General features: G+C 46.5%; 1 protein-coding gene across 6 annotated transcripts in view; it reads left to right on the top strand.

Moving 5' to 3' along the window:
* Positions 1–12,736, top strand: part of KDM3A (lysine demethylase 3A) — a 56,819-nt gene that overhangs the window by 35,925 nt on the left and 8,158 nt on the right. For 4 of the 6 annotated variants that reach the window (XM_008254152.5, XM_089326152.1, XM_089326153.1 and 1 more), the window contains 10 exons: positions 694–908; positions 4,101–4,253; positions 4,390–4,485; positions 4,744–4,871; positions 6,708–6,903; positions 8,740–8,912; positions 9,572–9,808; positions 10,223–10,394; positions 11,192–11,279; positions 12,181–12,311. In XM_008254152.5, the coding sequence (XP_008252374.3) occupies positions 694–908; positions 4,101–4,253; positions 4,390–4,485; positions 4,744–4,871; positions 6,708–6,903; positions 8,740–8,912; positions 9,572–9,808; positions 10,223–10,394; positions 11,192–11,279; positions 12,181–12,311 (1,589 nt within the window). Of the gene's footprint in view, positions 1–693; positions 909–4,100; positions 4,254–4,389; positions 4,486–4,743; positions 4,872–6,707; positions 6,904–8,739; positions 8,913–9,571; positions 9,809–10,222; positions 10,395–10,802; positions 10,918–11,191; positions 11,280–12,180; positions 12,312–12,736 lie in introns of all 6 variants that reach the window. The other 2 variants (XR_016229237.1, XR_016229238.1) reach the window with 1 other exon arrangement.

Below are 12,736 nucleotides of genomic sequence, written 5' to 3'. Positions count from 1 at the left end.
TTCCTCCCCTCTTATGAGACTGACTGTCATGTCTGTCACACCCTCCTTTGCTATGTGTTTTTTGTCTTTCTTGTGCCTCCAACTAGAAATACATAATATTGTGCTTTAAAATTTTCAAAAATAACGTGTAGCTTGTTAAAAAGCTCAGGTGTTCTCAGGTATAGAATACAAATACTGAGGACGTGCTCGCGCCTCTCCTGCTCCTCTCACAAGCTCACGGAGTGCGTGCAGAGTACCTCACAGAGCAGTGTGGCCGTTACTTCATGACTGGCTAGGGTTACCGTGTCCTTGTGGCGCTTTACCTGTGAAGCAGTAGTTATATCCAGATCCAATCAGATTATTTGTCACCTGTTTGTTATCAGCTTACTCCTGTGGTAACTTGTGATTTTCCTTGTTCTTAAGCCCCAAGTCTGACAGGTTGAACAACTGTCCAGGAGGCAGTGCGATTGTATCTTGGTTTGAGTACAAATGCATGTCTTTCTTCTCCCTCCCTCCTTGCTTTTTGGGGAACAACTTACTTTTAACTTGTTTCTTACCCTTTCTGTCGACATTGCTGGGTAACAATAGACTGTAAATAGCCATGGAGATTACAGGAAACTGGAAAGGACCTTATTTATTAAACTAGTAATTGCAAGTCATGGATCAGTTTTGTGGGCACATACGTACCTACATATTTTTTCCCTCCATTTCTAGGTTACAATTCAACAAACATGGTGTGTTGCGAGTAGAAGGCTTCTTAACACCAAATAAGTATGACTCTGAGGCGATTGGCTTGTGGTTGCCTTTGACCAGAAACGTTGTGGGGACTGATCTGGACACAGCCAAATACATCCTGGCCAACATCGGAGACCACTTCTGTCAAATGGTGATTTCTGAAAAGGAAGCCATGTCAACCATTGAACCACACAGTAAGAGCATCTCTTAGGGGGTAGGAGTTTTGAGTCCAAATTGATTTTTGTTCCTAAGTGACACCTAGATCCCAATGTGTGAGTTTCATTTTCACCCAGTTTAGATGACTTTGGTATAAGATTGCATTTTTCCTGAATTTTAACCAGTCGATGACCTGTCTATAAAGTTTATTTTGGGGCCCTTTTCAAAGGAGTAGAACTTCTTTTTGTTAGGGAAGGTAAATGTGAGGTGGCGATGGACTGCTCAGCCTCACCAGCAGTGCAGCCTCATCAGAAGGGGATGAGGCCTCAGGATGGCATGTGACAAAGACTCCTAATCAGAAGTACGTCTCAAAATAGAAATCGATCTCTTGAGGCAGAGTCTGTAGGGCAGGGCCCGGGTGTAACGGTGGACACAAGCTCAGATGAAACTGATTCTGCTGGAGTGGAGATTTGAAGGCAATACACTTGTCGGTGCAAGCTGGGCATGTGTGTGTCCTCCACTCCTTGGGAGCACTCTCTCACTCACCTGGCAGCCCAGTAAACTGTAGGGGCCAGTGTGGGCGACACATTAGAGCTGTGACATCGCGACACCAGGACACCATGTTCTGAAATGGCTCAAAGTTAAAGCTGAAGTGTTTTCATTGCTTTGGTGTAGGTCTTTTCAGATTGTACATAGCCAAAGATGGTTGAAAGCAAGCATCCGCATCAGTCTTAGTGAAGAATCTGGTTGTAGCTACCAGAGAGCAGTTGAAGCTAGCTTTGTATACAGTTGTTAGGGGATAGGTACGGATGCTGCTGCATCTCGGAGTCCAGGAACAGGAGCTGCGGCGTTCCTGGCAACAGGAGTGCAGAGCTCACAGAGGAGTGGGCAACCAGAAGGAAAGAGCAGCTTCGGAATTTTCCCTTTGAGGGTAGCAGAGGCATAAGGTTTTGTTTTTTTGTTGTTGTTGTTTTTTTGTTTGTTTGTTTGTTTGTTTTTTTTATTTGAGAGGTAGAGTTACAGATGGTGAGAGGGAGAGAGCGAGAAAGTCTTCCATCCTCTGGTTCACTCCCCAGTTGGCCACAATGGCTGGAGCTGGGCAGATCCGAAGCCAGGAGCCAGGAGCTTCCTCCCAGTCTCCCACATGGGTGCAGGGGCTCAAGCACTTGGCCATCTTCTACTCTATCCCAGGCCATAGCAGAGAGCTGGATTGAAGTCTTCATCTGCTGGTTCTCTCCCCAAATGGCCACAACAGCCGGAGCTGGGCTGATCCAAAGCCAGGAGCTTCTTGCAGGTCTCCCACATGGGTGCAGGGACCCAAGGACTTGGGCCATCTGCTGCTGCTTTCCCAGGCCATAGCAGAGAGCTGAATTGAAGGTAGAGCAGCCAGGACTCGAACTGGCATCTATGGGATACTGGCACCTCGGGTGGTGGCTTTACCAGCTATGCCACAGTGCCGGCCCCCTCCTGCAGTCTATTTAGGACAAGTGGTACTACTTCGCCATTTTCAGTAGAGACAAAAAATGTCCTTATTAGACACATGTAAGTATGTGTGACAGATGTGGAAAGCATTCATATGTAGCTGGTCTGTTGGCAGTACGTAAACAACTGCACTATAGATACCTCTTTGGAACATATTAGTGGCTTCAGCAGGACTATTGTAAGCAAGTGATGTTTTTTCTTTCCTTTGGATGAGTCATCTGAAAAATGTATTTTTTTTCCATACAGGAAAAGGCACATAGTGATTTTTTTTTTAAGAGTATAAACAAATTATCTCCTCCTTGAAGATTTAAATGTGATCAACTTTCCTCCTTGCCTTTTGATTATCCTGTCCCTCTCTCTTGGTTCTGTGAGTGATGGTATAGGCTACACCATACCCACAAGGGGCTTCGCTCTGATCCTGAGATCAGGAGGCAGATCTCAGACTTCCTACTGTACTCCGCTTTCAGCCACAGTCACTTAGTGGGTGGCTAGAGATAAGAATCTAACCCAAGTGGCCAAGATGAAATTCATAAAATCTCGTTTGTAAAAAGGCCGAATAAGCCAGCGCCACGGCTCACTAGGCTAATCCTCCGCCTTGCGGCGCCGGCACACCGGGTTTTAGTCCCGGTCGGGGCGCCGGATTCTGTCCTGGTTGCCCCTCTTCCAGGCCAGCTCTCTGCTGTGGCCAGGGAGTGCAGTGGAGGATGGCCCAAGTGCTTGGGCCCTGTGCTTGCATGGGAGACCAGGAGAAGCACCTGGCTCCTGCCATCGGATCAGCGTGGTGTGCCAGCCGCAGCACACCAGCCGCGGTGGCCATTGGAGGGTGAACCAACGGCAAAAAGGAAGACCTTTCTCTCTCTCTCTCTCTCTCACTGTCCACTCTGCCTGTCAAAAAAAAAAAAAAAAAGTAAAATAAAAAAAAAAGGCCGAATAAAACCCTAGGGATTGTGCCTGGATTGTTACACTATAACGAAATGTCACAAGTTCCCTCGGCAGTGGGCGTCGTTTGGTGCAGACAGGTGTGTAGTCATTTAAAGAAAATAATGGCTTGATCCCAGACTGGGTCACAAGAAAGATCCTCTGTGCAGAACAGTGCAGCAGGATTGGTCCAGGACTGACAGGAGGGGTTTTCCTGGCCAGCAGATGCTGGGCTTCTCTGTGACTCACAAACGTGTCCTCCCTTTGCTCGTACTCTGCAAGCTCTCTGATACCCGGATAGGGCACCTGGATGGATACTCTTCCATGCCAAGGAGAGGGGCCCAGTGGCCTGCCCAGCTCAGAGCGTCCCGTACTTAACATGATACTCTCTGCTGATTGTTGGATATGTGTGTGTGTGAGTAGATTCCCCACCCCCGCACCCCTCTCGGAGAAAGCTTTCCCCATGCTGCCTTCAGAGCCTTACAGGGACTCAGGACCGAAAGGTCGGAACCACCGCTGTGTTACCTGTGTCTGCACTCGCTGTGCAGGCGGAATGGGGCTCTGCACCGGTGGATTCAGTCTCCCTGGTGGGAGGCAAGACTGCCTGAGTCCACACAGTGCGAATAGGCCCACATCTACAGTGTGAAGAAAAGTGGATGGGATTGCTGAAGGAACGCAGGAGAGCTTCCTGGGTGTGGGGACAGTGTCTCTGATGAGGGCTGAACTCTCATCTCACAGAGGGGAATGGCAGCTCCCCATCCCATGCCCCTCACATTTGACTTCAGAAGCCCTGTCCTCCCCAAGACTAAGTGAGCTGTTGATTTTTGCAGGACAGGTTGCTTGGAAGCGAGCTGTCAAAGGTGTACGAGAAATGTGTGATGTGTGTGACACCACCATCTTCAATCTGCACTGGGTGTGTCCTCGGTGTGGGTTCGGAGTGTGTGTGGATTGCTACCGGATGAAGAAGAAGAATTGCCAACAGGGTGAGAACGGACTTAATTCTCCTCTAGCCCCCTAACACTTAAATTAAACCCTTGTTGATGAGTGGTTGATGGATTTCCGAAGCATGTGGGGCCAGGGTCCCGGAAGAACAGTTAACTACAAGACCATTATTTGCAGGTGCTGCTTACAAGACTTTCTCTTGGTTAAGATGTGTGAAGAGTCAGATACATGAGCCAGAAAACTTAATGCCTACACAGATCATTCCTGGAAAAGGTATTTCATGTGATGAGCGGTTTCCTTTCCCCTTGTCTTGGTTAACTCCTAGGGGCTGGGTTTTAGTAAATTATCCTGAAGTGTGTCCTGGGATGTTGGCAGCACCTTTTGGTTAAGATCTTAATGGACGGTTTTGTGCATTGCGGAAGGCATCATGGCGGGGTGGGGGGGCACCTTGCTGCAGTGTCAACTCTGTGATGTTGAGGTTCAAAGTGCCTGATACCCTTGCTCAGATGTGTGCCTTTGCCCTTTTTTTAGCCCTCTATGATGTTGGAGACATTGTTCATTCTGTAAGAGCAAAATGGGGAATAAAGGCAAATTGTCCCTGTTCAAACAGGCAGTTCAAACTCTTTTCAAAGCCAGCCTCAAAGGAAGACATAAAACAGGTATTGCTGCTTTTGCTAGATTCACCATCCTTGTGATTGTTGTCTGTCTTTTAAAGTAACCCAGGGACTTCTACAGTATGTTTGAAAGGAACGTGGGGACAGCCGTCAGTGGGGAGAATTTGCCAGTCTCATGAGACAGTTCAGAGACCTACTCCCACTTCTCCCATTACTTTGTGGATCTCATCTGTGGCCTCTTTAAGTAGATTTTATAATTTTTTTTCTTGAAAAAACAAAAACTTCTTTTATAGTCTTATCTTGCTATCGAATTTTATATGGGTTTTAAAAACTTCTCATGTGTTTTACAGAATTAAAATAATTCAGCAAAGCTTTAGAATATTTTAAATTACTAAATGTATTTTACCAATATGTGAAGATTTAAAGGAAATAATGAAATGAACACGGACCCATCACTCGGTGTAAAAAGTACATTCTCTTTGTCCCATGCCTCTTGCTGTGGCATCCCTCTCATTCCTCCATTGCATCTGCCCCGTTGTCCACTTCTGTCTCTTGACCCAGTTATCATGATCCCACATTTGTTTTTAATACTTAGAAATTTGGTTCACGTGTTCATACAGCTGTGGTGCTGAAAACAGCACGGAGCAGTTGAAGGTTGTTTTTGAGATCAGAACTGAGCTAAAGATTTAATTATTTATTTGGAAGGCAGAATTACAGAGAGAGAGAGAGAGGGAGGTCATCCGCTGGTTCATTCCCCAGGTGGCTGCAATGGCTGGTGCTGTGTGAATCAGGAGTTTTCTCAGTGCCTCCCACGTGGGTGCAGGGGCTCCAGTAGTTGGGCCATCTTCCACTGCTTTCCCAGGCCATAGCAGAGAGATGGATTGGAAGTGGAGCAGCCGGGACTCAAACCAGTGCCCATATGGGATGCCAGCACTGCAGGTGGTGGTTTTACCCACTATGTCACAGTGCCAGCCCTATATACTGATATTCTTATTCCTGGTTTTCATATATGTATAAACTCACCAGCTGAATCATCAAGGCAGGTTTCTTTATTTTTAATAAAAAGACATGTATATTTATTTGAAAGAAAGGCAAACTGAGAGGGAAGTCTTCTATGCAGTGGTTTACTTTGTTCAGGGTTGGGCAAGGCCAAGGCCAGAAGAACTCCTTCAGGTCTCCCGTTTGGTTGGCAGGGACCCAAGCAGTTGAGCCATCATCTGCTGCTTCCCAGGGTGTGCATTAGCAGGGAGCTGAAGCGGAGGCAGGACTCCATCCCAGGCACTCTGATAAGGGATGTGGGTATCCTAAGCAGTGGTTTAGCCCAGTGGGTCACAATGCCTGCCCCCACAGCATTTTTTAAAAAGAACAGTAATGGTGTATCATTTCCAAGTTTTAGTTTTTCTTTTCAGTTTATAAATGAGTTCTTCTAAGAGCTCCTGCTCACGCGTTTCAGGCAAGTGAAAGGAGCATTTCCTCATCTCTCTGTTACGTTCCCTTCTGAGTCAGCTTTTCCTCTCCTTCCTCCCCTCATTCGTTCATTCTGCAACCTTGGCTTGAGTGCTGTTCTGGATTCTGGGGTCATTTTGAAGCAGCATGGTACAGGGAGAGAGAGGGGTATGTACAGCACGAGACTGATGGTGAAGTGGTGGAGGGAGAAGGCTGAAGTTGCTAGCGTGTCTTGGGTTTTCATTAGTACTACTCAGAAGCTACAGATGAAAATCTTTCCTGCCTGGTAGCTCTGCCCCATCACTGCAGGACAACTGCAGCTGTGCTGGTTTTATTTTGAATATTTACCTCCTGCTGGGCTATTGTGGGAGAGGGTGCAGAAAGGAGACCGTCATTCTGCGGTTGATGTCAGATTCCCCTTTGTGCTTAACATAGACTTCCCCAGCGGGAGAAAAACTGGCCGTTGGTGCGGCGCTCCAGCAGAGCCCCCCGGTGCCGGAGCCAGCTGCCGCGGGTGGGGAAGCAGCCTGCAAGCCAGTGGGTGGCGTGAAGGCCGCCTGTCCGGCCAGTCCGTCTCCTTTAAACTGGCTGGCAGACCTGACCAGTGGCAACGTCAACAAAGAAAACAAGGGTGAGTATGCTCCTGCTACTTCAGTCTGTTCATGGAGAGACTGGGCACCTCCGTAGCTCTGAGGAAAACCGTGGTTAGAAGTCTCGCGTCATGGAAAGTGACTCCTTTGTCACTCTGGAACCGCCACAAGTGAAAGTGCTTTTGAAAGCACCAAAGAGCGCTTGCTGCTGGTGGAACTCTGGGTAAGGTTGAGACTGATGAGATTGAAGTGAGACTGGTCTGAGACTCATTAGGAGCAGTGATTTCTGTTTCTGTCCTGCATGTAGGCCTGTTTGTCTAACCTGGAATGCGTTGCTTTAGGATTTTTTTCTGTCCTCTGTGCAATTATCTTGGAATACTTGATGTTAATTTTAGGAACATGGACTTTGGAGTCAAAAGTAGTTTACAGTTGAGAATTATGATTTCTGGCTCTGTTACAAGAGGAAAATGGCAGGTAAATTTCATTCATGCAAATATACTACACAAAATTTTAATAAATCAAATTTGATACCATAAATACAGGAATTACATAGCATGACCAAGCAGGGTTTTTCCAGAAATGCAGGTGCAATGTAACATTCAAAAAGAAATCTGAGAGTTAGAGAGGGAGAGAAGGGTTTTCCATCTGCTGGTTCACTCCCCAGATTGCTACAACGTTTGGGGCTGGGCCAGGCCAAAGCCAGGAGCTTCCTCCAAGTCTCCCATGAGGGTAGCAGGGACCCAAGCACTTGGGCCATCTTCCACTGCTTTCCCAGGCTGTTCCCGAGAGCTGGGTTGGAAGTGGAGCAGCCGGGACTTGAACTAGCGCCCATATGGGATGCCGATGTCACAGGTGATGGCTTTACCCGCTGTGCCACATGCTGGCCCCAGCATGTGTAATAAGATTCAGAAAGACATTTAGTAAAATACCTATATATGATTTTTTTAAAAACTCTTCAGAAGGGAATATCCTTAATCAGGAGTTTCTACAAAAACCTGACAGTAAGCATCATAAATAATAGTTGAATTTCTTTTTTGTTTGTTTTAATTTTTTTTATTTTTTGACAGGCAGAGTGGACATTGAGAGAGAGACAGAGAGAAAGGTCTTCCTTTTGCCGTTGGTTCACCCTCCAATGGCCGCCGCGGCTGGTGCACTGTGGCTGGTGCACCGTGCCGATTCGAAGGCAGGAGCCAGGTACTTCTCCTGGTCTCCCATGGGGTGCAGGGCCCAAGCACTTGGGCCATCCTCCACTGCACTCCTTGGCCACAGCAGAGAGCTGGCCTGGAAGAGGGGCAACCGGGACTAGAACCCAGTGTGCCGGCGCCGCAAGGCGGAGGATTAGCCTAGTGAGCCGCAGTGCCGGCCAGTTGAATTTCTTTAATTGAATATTTTTAATAGTTTCCCTCTTGGTTGAGGAATGATATAAGTATACCTACTATCAGATATTACTTTATTAAGAATTGTACTAGAAGTCTGGGCCACTATAGTAAAGCCAGAAAATAAAAAGCTACAGTGAGGTGGTGTGGTGAAGAAGCTGTCAGTATTTGTAGGCAGTAATGTGAAAAATGCAAATGAACCTACCTTTCCTAAACATACCATCCAGCTTACTAGATACAAGGTCAGTTTACAGAAGTCAGTTGTTTTTTATATACCAGAAACAGAAAATGGAAGACATCATTTAGTGTGGTCATTACCTGGATGTTGGCTGTATATTAGCATCTATTGGCAATCACTGTCTAAATATTATCATGAAGAATTGCTCCTTAAGTCTTTGGTTCCAGTGAATGAAAGTCAGGTTCTACAGTAATTCTATTAAAAGGTGATGAATGTGTCTTCCAGAGTGCTTTTTCATGTGGATGTTTTTGGTTTTGTTTTAGAAAAACAACCAACGATGCCAATTTTAAAGAATGAAATCAAATGCCTCCCACCCCTCCCTCCTTTGAGCAAATCCAGCACGGCCCTGCATACCTTTAACAGCACAATTTTGACGCCTGTAAGCAACAACAACTCTGGTTTCCTCCGAAATCTCTTGAATTCCTCTGCAGGAAAGGTGTGTGTGTGTTCTCCACTTTATGGACTTGCACTGAAACACAGCGGGAAGTGACTAGAGAGACTGAAACAAAGTCGAAAGGATAGGAATGCATGCTTACCTCGTGGGCACAGAGGGCTGAGCACTGGCAGATGGCTGTGACCGGCTAGAGTATTGGCCTGGGCCTCTTCCTCCCACAGCATTTTCTCCTGTACCCACTTGTAATGTCAGATGGGGCAGGGGACTTGCCTCTTAAATTTTATTTATTTGAAAGGCAGCGTTACAGTGAGACAGAGGGCTGGGGGTGGGGGGAGTCTTCCATTCGCTGGTTCACTCCCCAGATGGCCACAACAGCCAGAGCTGGACCGATATGAAAACAGGAGCCAGGAGCTTCTTCTAGCTCTCCCACGTGGCTGTGCGGGCCCAAGCACTTGGGCCATCCACTGCTGAGCAGAGAGCTGGATGAGAAGTGGAGCAGCTGGGACCTGAACAGGCCACCCATATGGGATGTAGCGGCTTTACCTGCTGCTCCTGCACTGGCCCTGGGACTTGCCTCTTTAGCTGGGGTCCTAGCTTGGACTCTCCTCGGATATGTCATGCATACTTATCATCATGAAGGACTGGGTGTTTTGATGGTGGGAAGCATCCTATTTAAGACATGTGTTCTATTTCAAATTCAGACAGAAAATGGTCTCAAGAATACACCAAAAATCCTTGATGACATCTTTGCCTCTTTGGTACAAAACAAGACTTCTACTGAAGTGGCTAAGAGGCCTCAAGGCCTGACGATCAAGCCCAGCATTCTGGGCTTCGACACCCCTCACTACTGGCTGTGTGATAATCGCTTGCTGTGCTTGCAAGATCCCAACAACAAGAGCAACTGGAATGTGTTTCGGGAGTGCTGGAAACAAGGGCAGGTAATCAAGGCTTCTGCTCCCAGCCCAGTCCAGGTTCCCCTCTCGGCTCATTAGCAGACTTCAAAGAATCCCACGCCAGCTTTTCAGATGGCATCTCCTCACCTCTGATTTTTATGCTCCATTGTTTTTGGGCAGATATAATTAGGGCAGGGTGTGGCTGAGTCTTATTTTGTTTAGCAGGCTTTCCTGAGCTGTCTTTTTCCAATGAGGTTTTGATTGTTTCCAGCCAGTAGTCAATGGGTAATTGACAGGTATACCCAGGCTTGGTGGTCTTATGTTGTGAACTTTAGCAGGGGAAGGGGGAGTGCGTGAAGAGGCTGACTGAGGCCAACGCAAGCCACATGAAGAGGAACTGCCTGTGGACGTGGGCAGGGGTGGCCGAGTTCAGACTAAAGCCTCCCTTGTCTTCTTTAGCCAGTGATGGTGTCAGGAGTGCATCATAAATTGAACACTGAGCTTTGGAAACCCGAATCCTTCAGGAAAGAGTTTGGTGAGCAGGAAGTCGACCTAGTGAATTGTAGGACCAATGAAATCATCACAGGCGCCACAGTAGGAGACTTCTGGGATGGATTTGAAGATGTTCCAAGTATGTACGGAAGCTCTGCCGGAGGGATTCCTAGGGGGTTGGGGCCCTTCTGTGGTGGCAGCAGCATTGGCCAGGGCTTTGGAATTTAAAGTTAGTGTCTGTGTCCCCTCCCTACTTGTTTTCACAAAGTTCATGCTTTTGAACTGAGGCATTACAACAGGTGGTAATTTTATTAGAAGCAAATAGTTCTGATGAACCTTACGGGTGCTGCCCAGAAGATAGGGGGCGGGAGGGCTGCTGGGCCTTGTAGTCCCTGGACAGAGCAGCACATGGTCTAGGTCTCTGAGCCAAACAAGTCATTTCCGTTTCATGCTGGCCTCAGAAAACTGGGGTTACTAAACACCTTTGGCCTTTGATTGTTGAAGCTTATTGCTGTTGGTTAGTCAGGAAGCTGCTTGCTTCTTCCAGAATATTCTACAGGAGGAACAGACTGGATATGGGAGGAACAACTGCGGAAACACCCTTGTGTGTAATGGGCAAAGGGGAGTGGCTGAATCTCAAAGAACAAGTAGCAGTTTACTAAGTAAGCATCTAGAAAAGAAAGAATTCTCAAACAAATCATTGAGTCGGGAATATTTATTTTGCTGCCTCTAGGTACAAATGGTTTTCTTGACACTGTCAATGTACAATGGTTGGCAACTGGCAGGATGGGGGAAAATAATATTTGTATACTCAGTGTATCAGGTTATAAAAATTCACAGATTTTATTTGCATTGTTGAGGTATAAAATACACATTTGTCATTTTTCTCTTTTTGAGTTAAAAATAATAATTTCATTTTTTCCAATTTCCTTTCAGATCGTTTGAAAAATGATAAAGAACCAATGGTGTTGAAACTTAAGGACTGGCCACCAGGAGAAGATTTCAGAGATATGATGCCTTCCAGGTATGACGGAAAGTGGGGAGAAAGAATTCTGTTCTTACCTTGGTAGGGTAAATTCTTTTTTGAGGAAGTAAGATAATAGTTTTTGGAGAAACGAAGTTTTCATAGTTCTACTGGTACAGATTTTTCACTTCTAGTCTGTAACCTTTGGAGAGGTGTACATTTTTAAATGAGATGAGGATCTTCCAGGTCAGGCTAAGGAGACTACCACACATTCTCCAGGGTAGTGCCGTGCCAGGAACGGGGCTGCCTTGAACTGCAAGGCTGTTTGGGGGCAGTCGTGGGATCAGATGTGTCAACCACACCATTGAGTTAGATGACAAGATATCTGAATTGGGAAATCTCTTCTCCTGATATGAGTTTGAAACCTTGAAAAGAGGATCCTCACAATTATTTGAAAGGCAGAGTTAGAGATCTTCCATCCATTGGTTCACTTCCCAGATGGCCACAATGGCCAGGGCTGGGTCAAGCTGAAGCCAGGAACCAGCAACGCCATCCAGGTCTCCCACTTGGGCCATCTTCCGATGCCTTCCCAGGTGCATTAGCCGAGAGCTGGATTGGAAGTGGAGCAGCCAGAACTCGAACCAGTGTGGGATGCCAGAGTTGCCAGAGGCTTAACCCTCTGCACAGTACTAAGCCAGCCCCTATTGTCACTTCCTGGCAGTTAGTGATAGCTCAGCTCCTTCATCTGAAATATATTTGACACATTTGTGTGGTAAAGAAGACAGCTTTGTTCCTATCGACTGTACTTCTAACCGTAGTGTATATTAACTACAGCTGTCTCCATCTACACGCTCACAGATCTGTTCCTTTTGGTATAGAAGAAACGAAACAAGCCACACAACCATGAACTAGAAATAGAAAAGAAAGCTAATTTTGTAAATTCCTGGTTCTCTTGTCCTAGGTTTGATGATCTGATGGCCAACATTCCACTGCCAGAGTACACACGGCGAGACGGCAAACTGAACTTGGCCTCCAGGTTGCCAAACTACTTTGTTCGGCCAGATCTGGGTCCCAAGATGTATAATGCTTATGGTAAGGAGGAAATGACTGGAAACAAGTGAGATTGCTTTCTGGATCATAATCTTAATGCTTAACACAGCAACAGCCTTCATTTTTGTATGTTTACTTTTGTTCCTTGGCCACATGTGTGTGTATTTCCTTTTCACAGTTGGCAGCTGTAGGACATGTGCAATTTTTTTTTTCTCTTTTCTACATGTAGTCTTATACTGCATCCTTCCATGTTGCTTATTTGAAAGGTGGAATTGCAGAGAGAGATTTTCCAACTACTAGTTCACTCCCCAAATGGCTGCAATGGCTGGAGCTGGGCCAATCTCAAGCCAGGAGCTTCTTCTGGGTCCCCCACATGGGTGCAGGGGCCCAAGGACTTGGGAACCATCTTCTGCTTTCCCAGGCTATGGCAGAAAGCTGGATCAGAAGTGGAACAGCCTAATTTCAAA

The sequence above is a fragment of the Oryctolagus cuniculus genome, chromosome 2 (genome assembly GCF_051225735.1).
Source record: "Oryctolagus cuniculus isolate XC-2025 breed Fujian yellow rabbit chromosome 2, ASM5122573v1, whole genome shotgun sequence".
Lineage (NCBI taxonomy): Eukaryota > Metazoa > Chordata > Mammalia > Lagomorpha > Leporidae > Oryctolagus > Oryctolagus cuniculus.
This window is presented reverse-complemented; position numbering and strand designations above follow the sequence as displayed.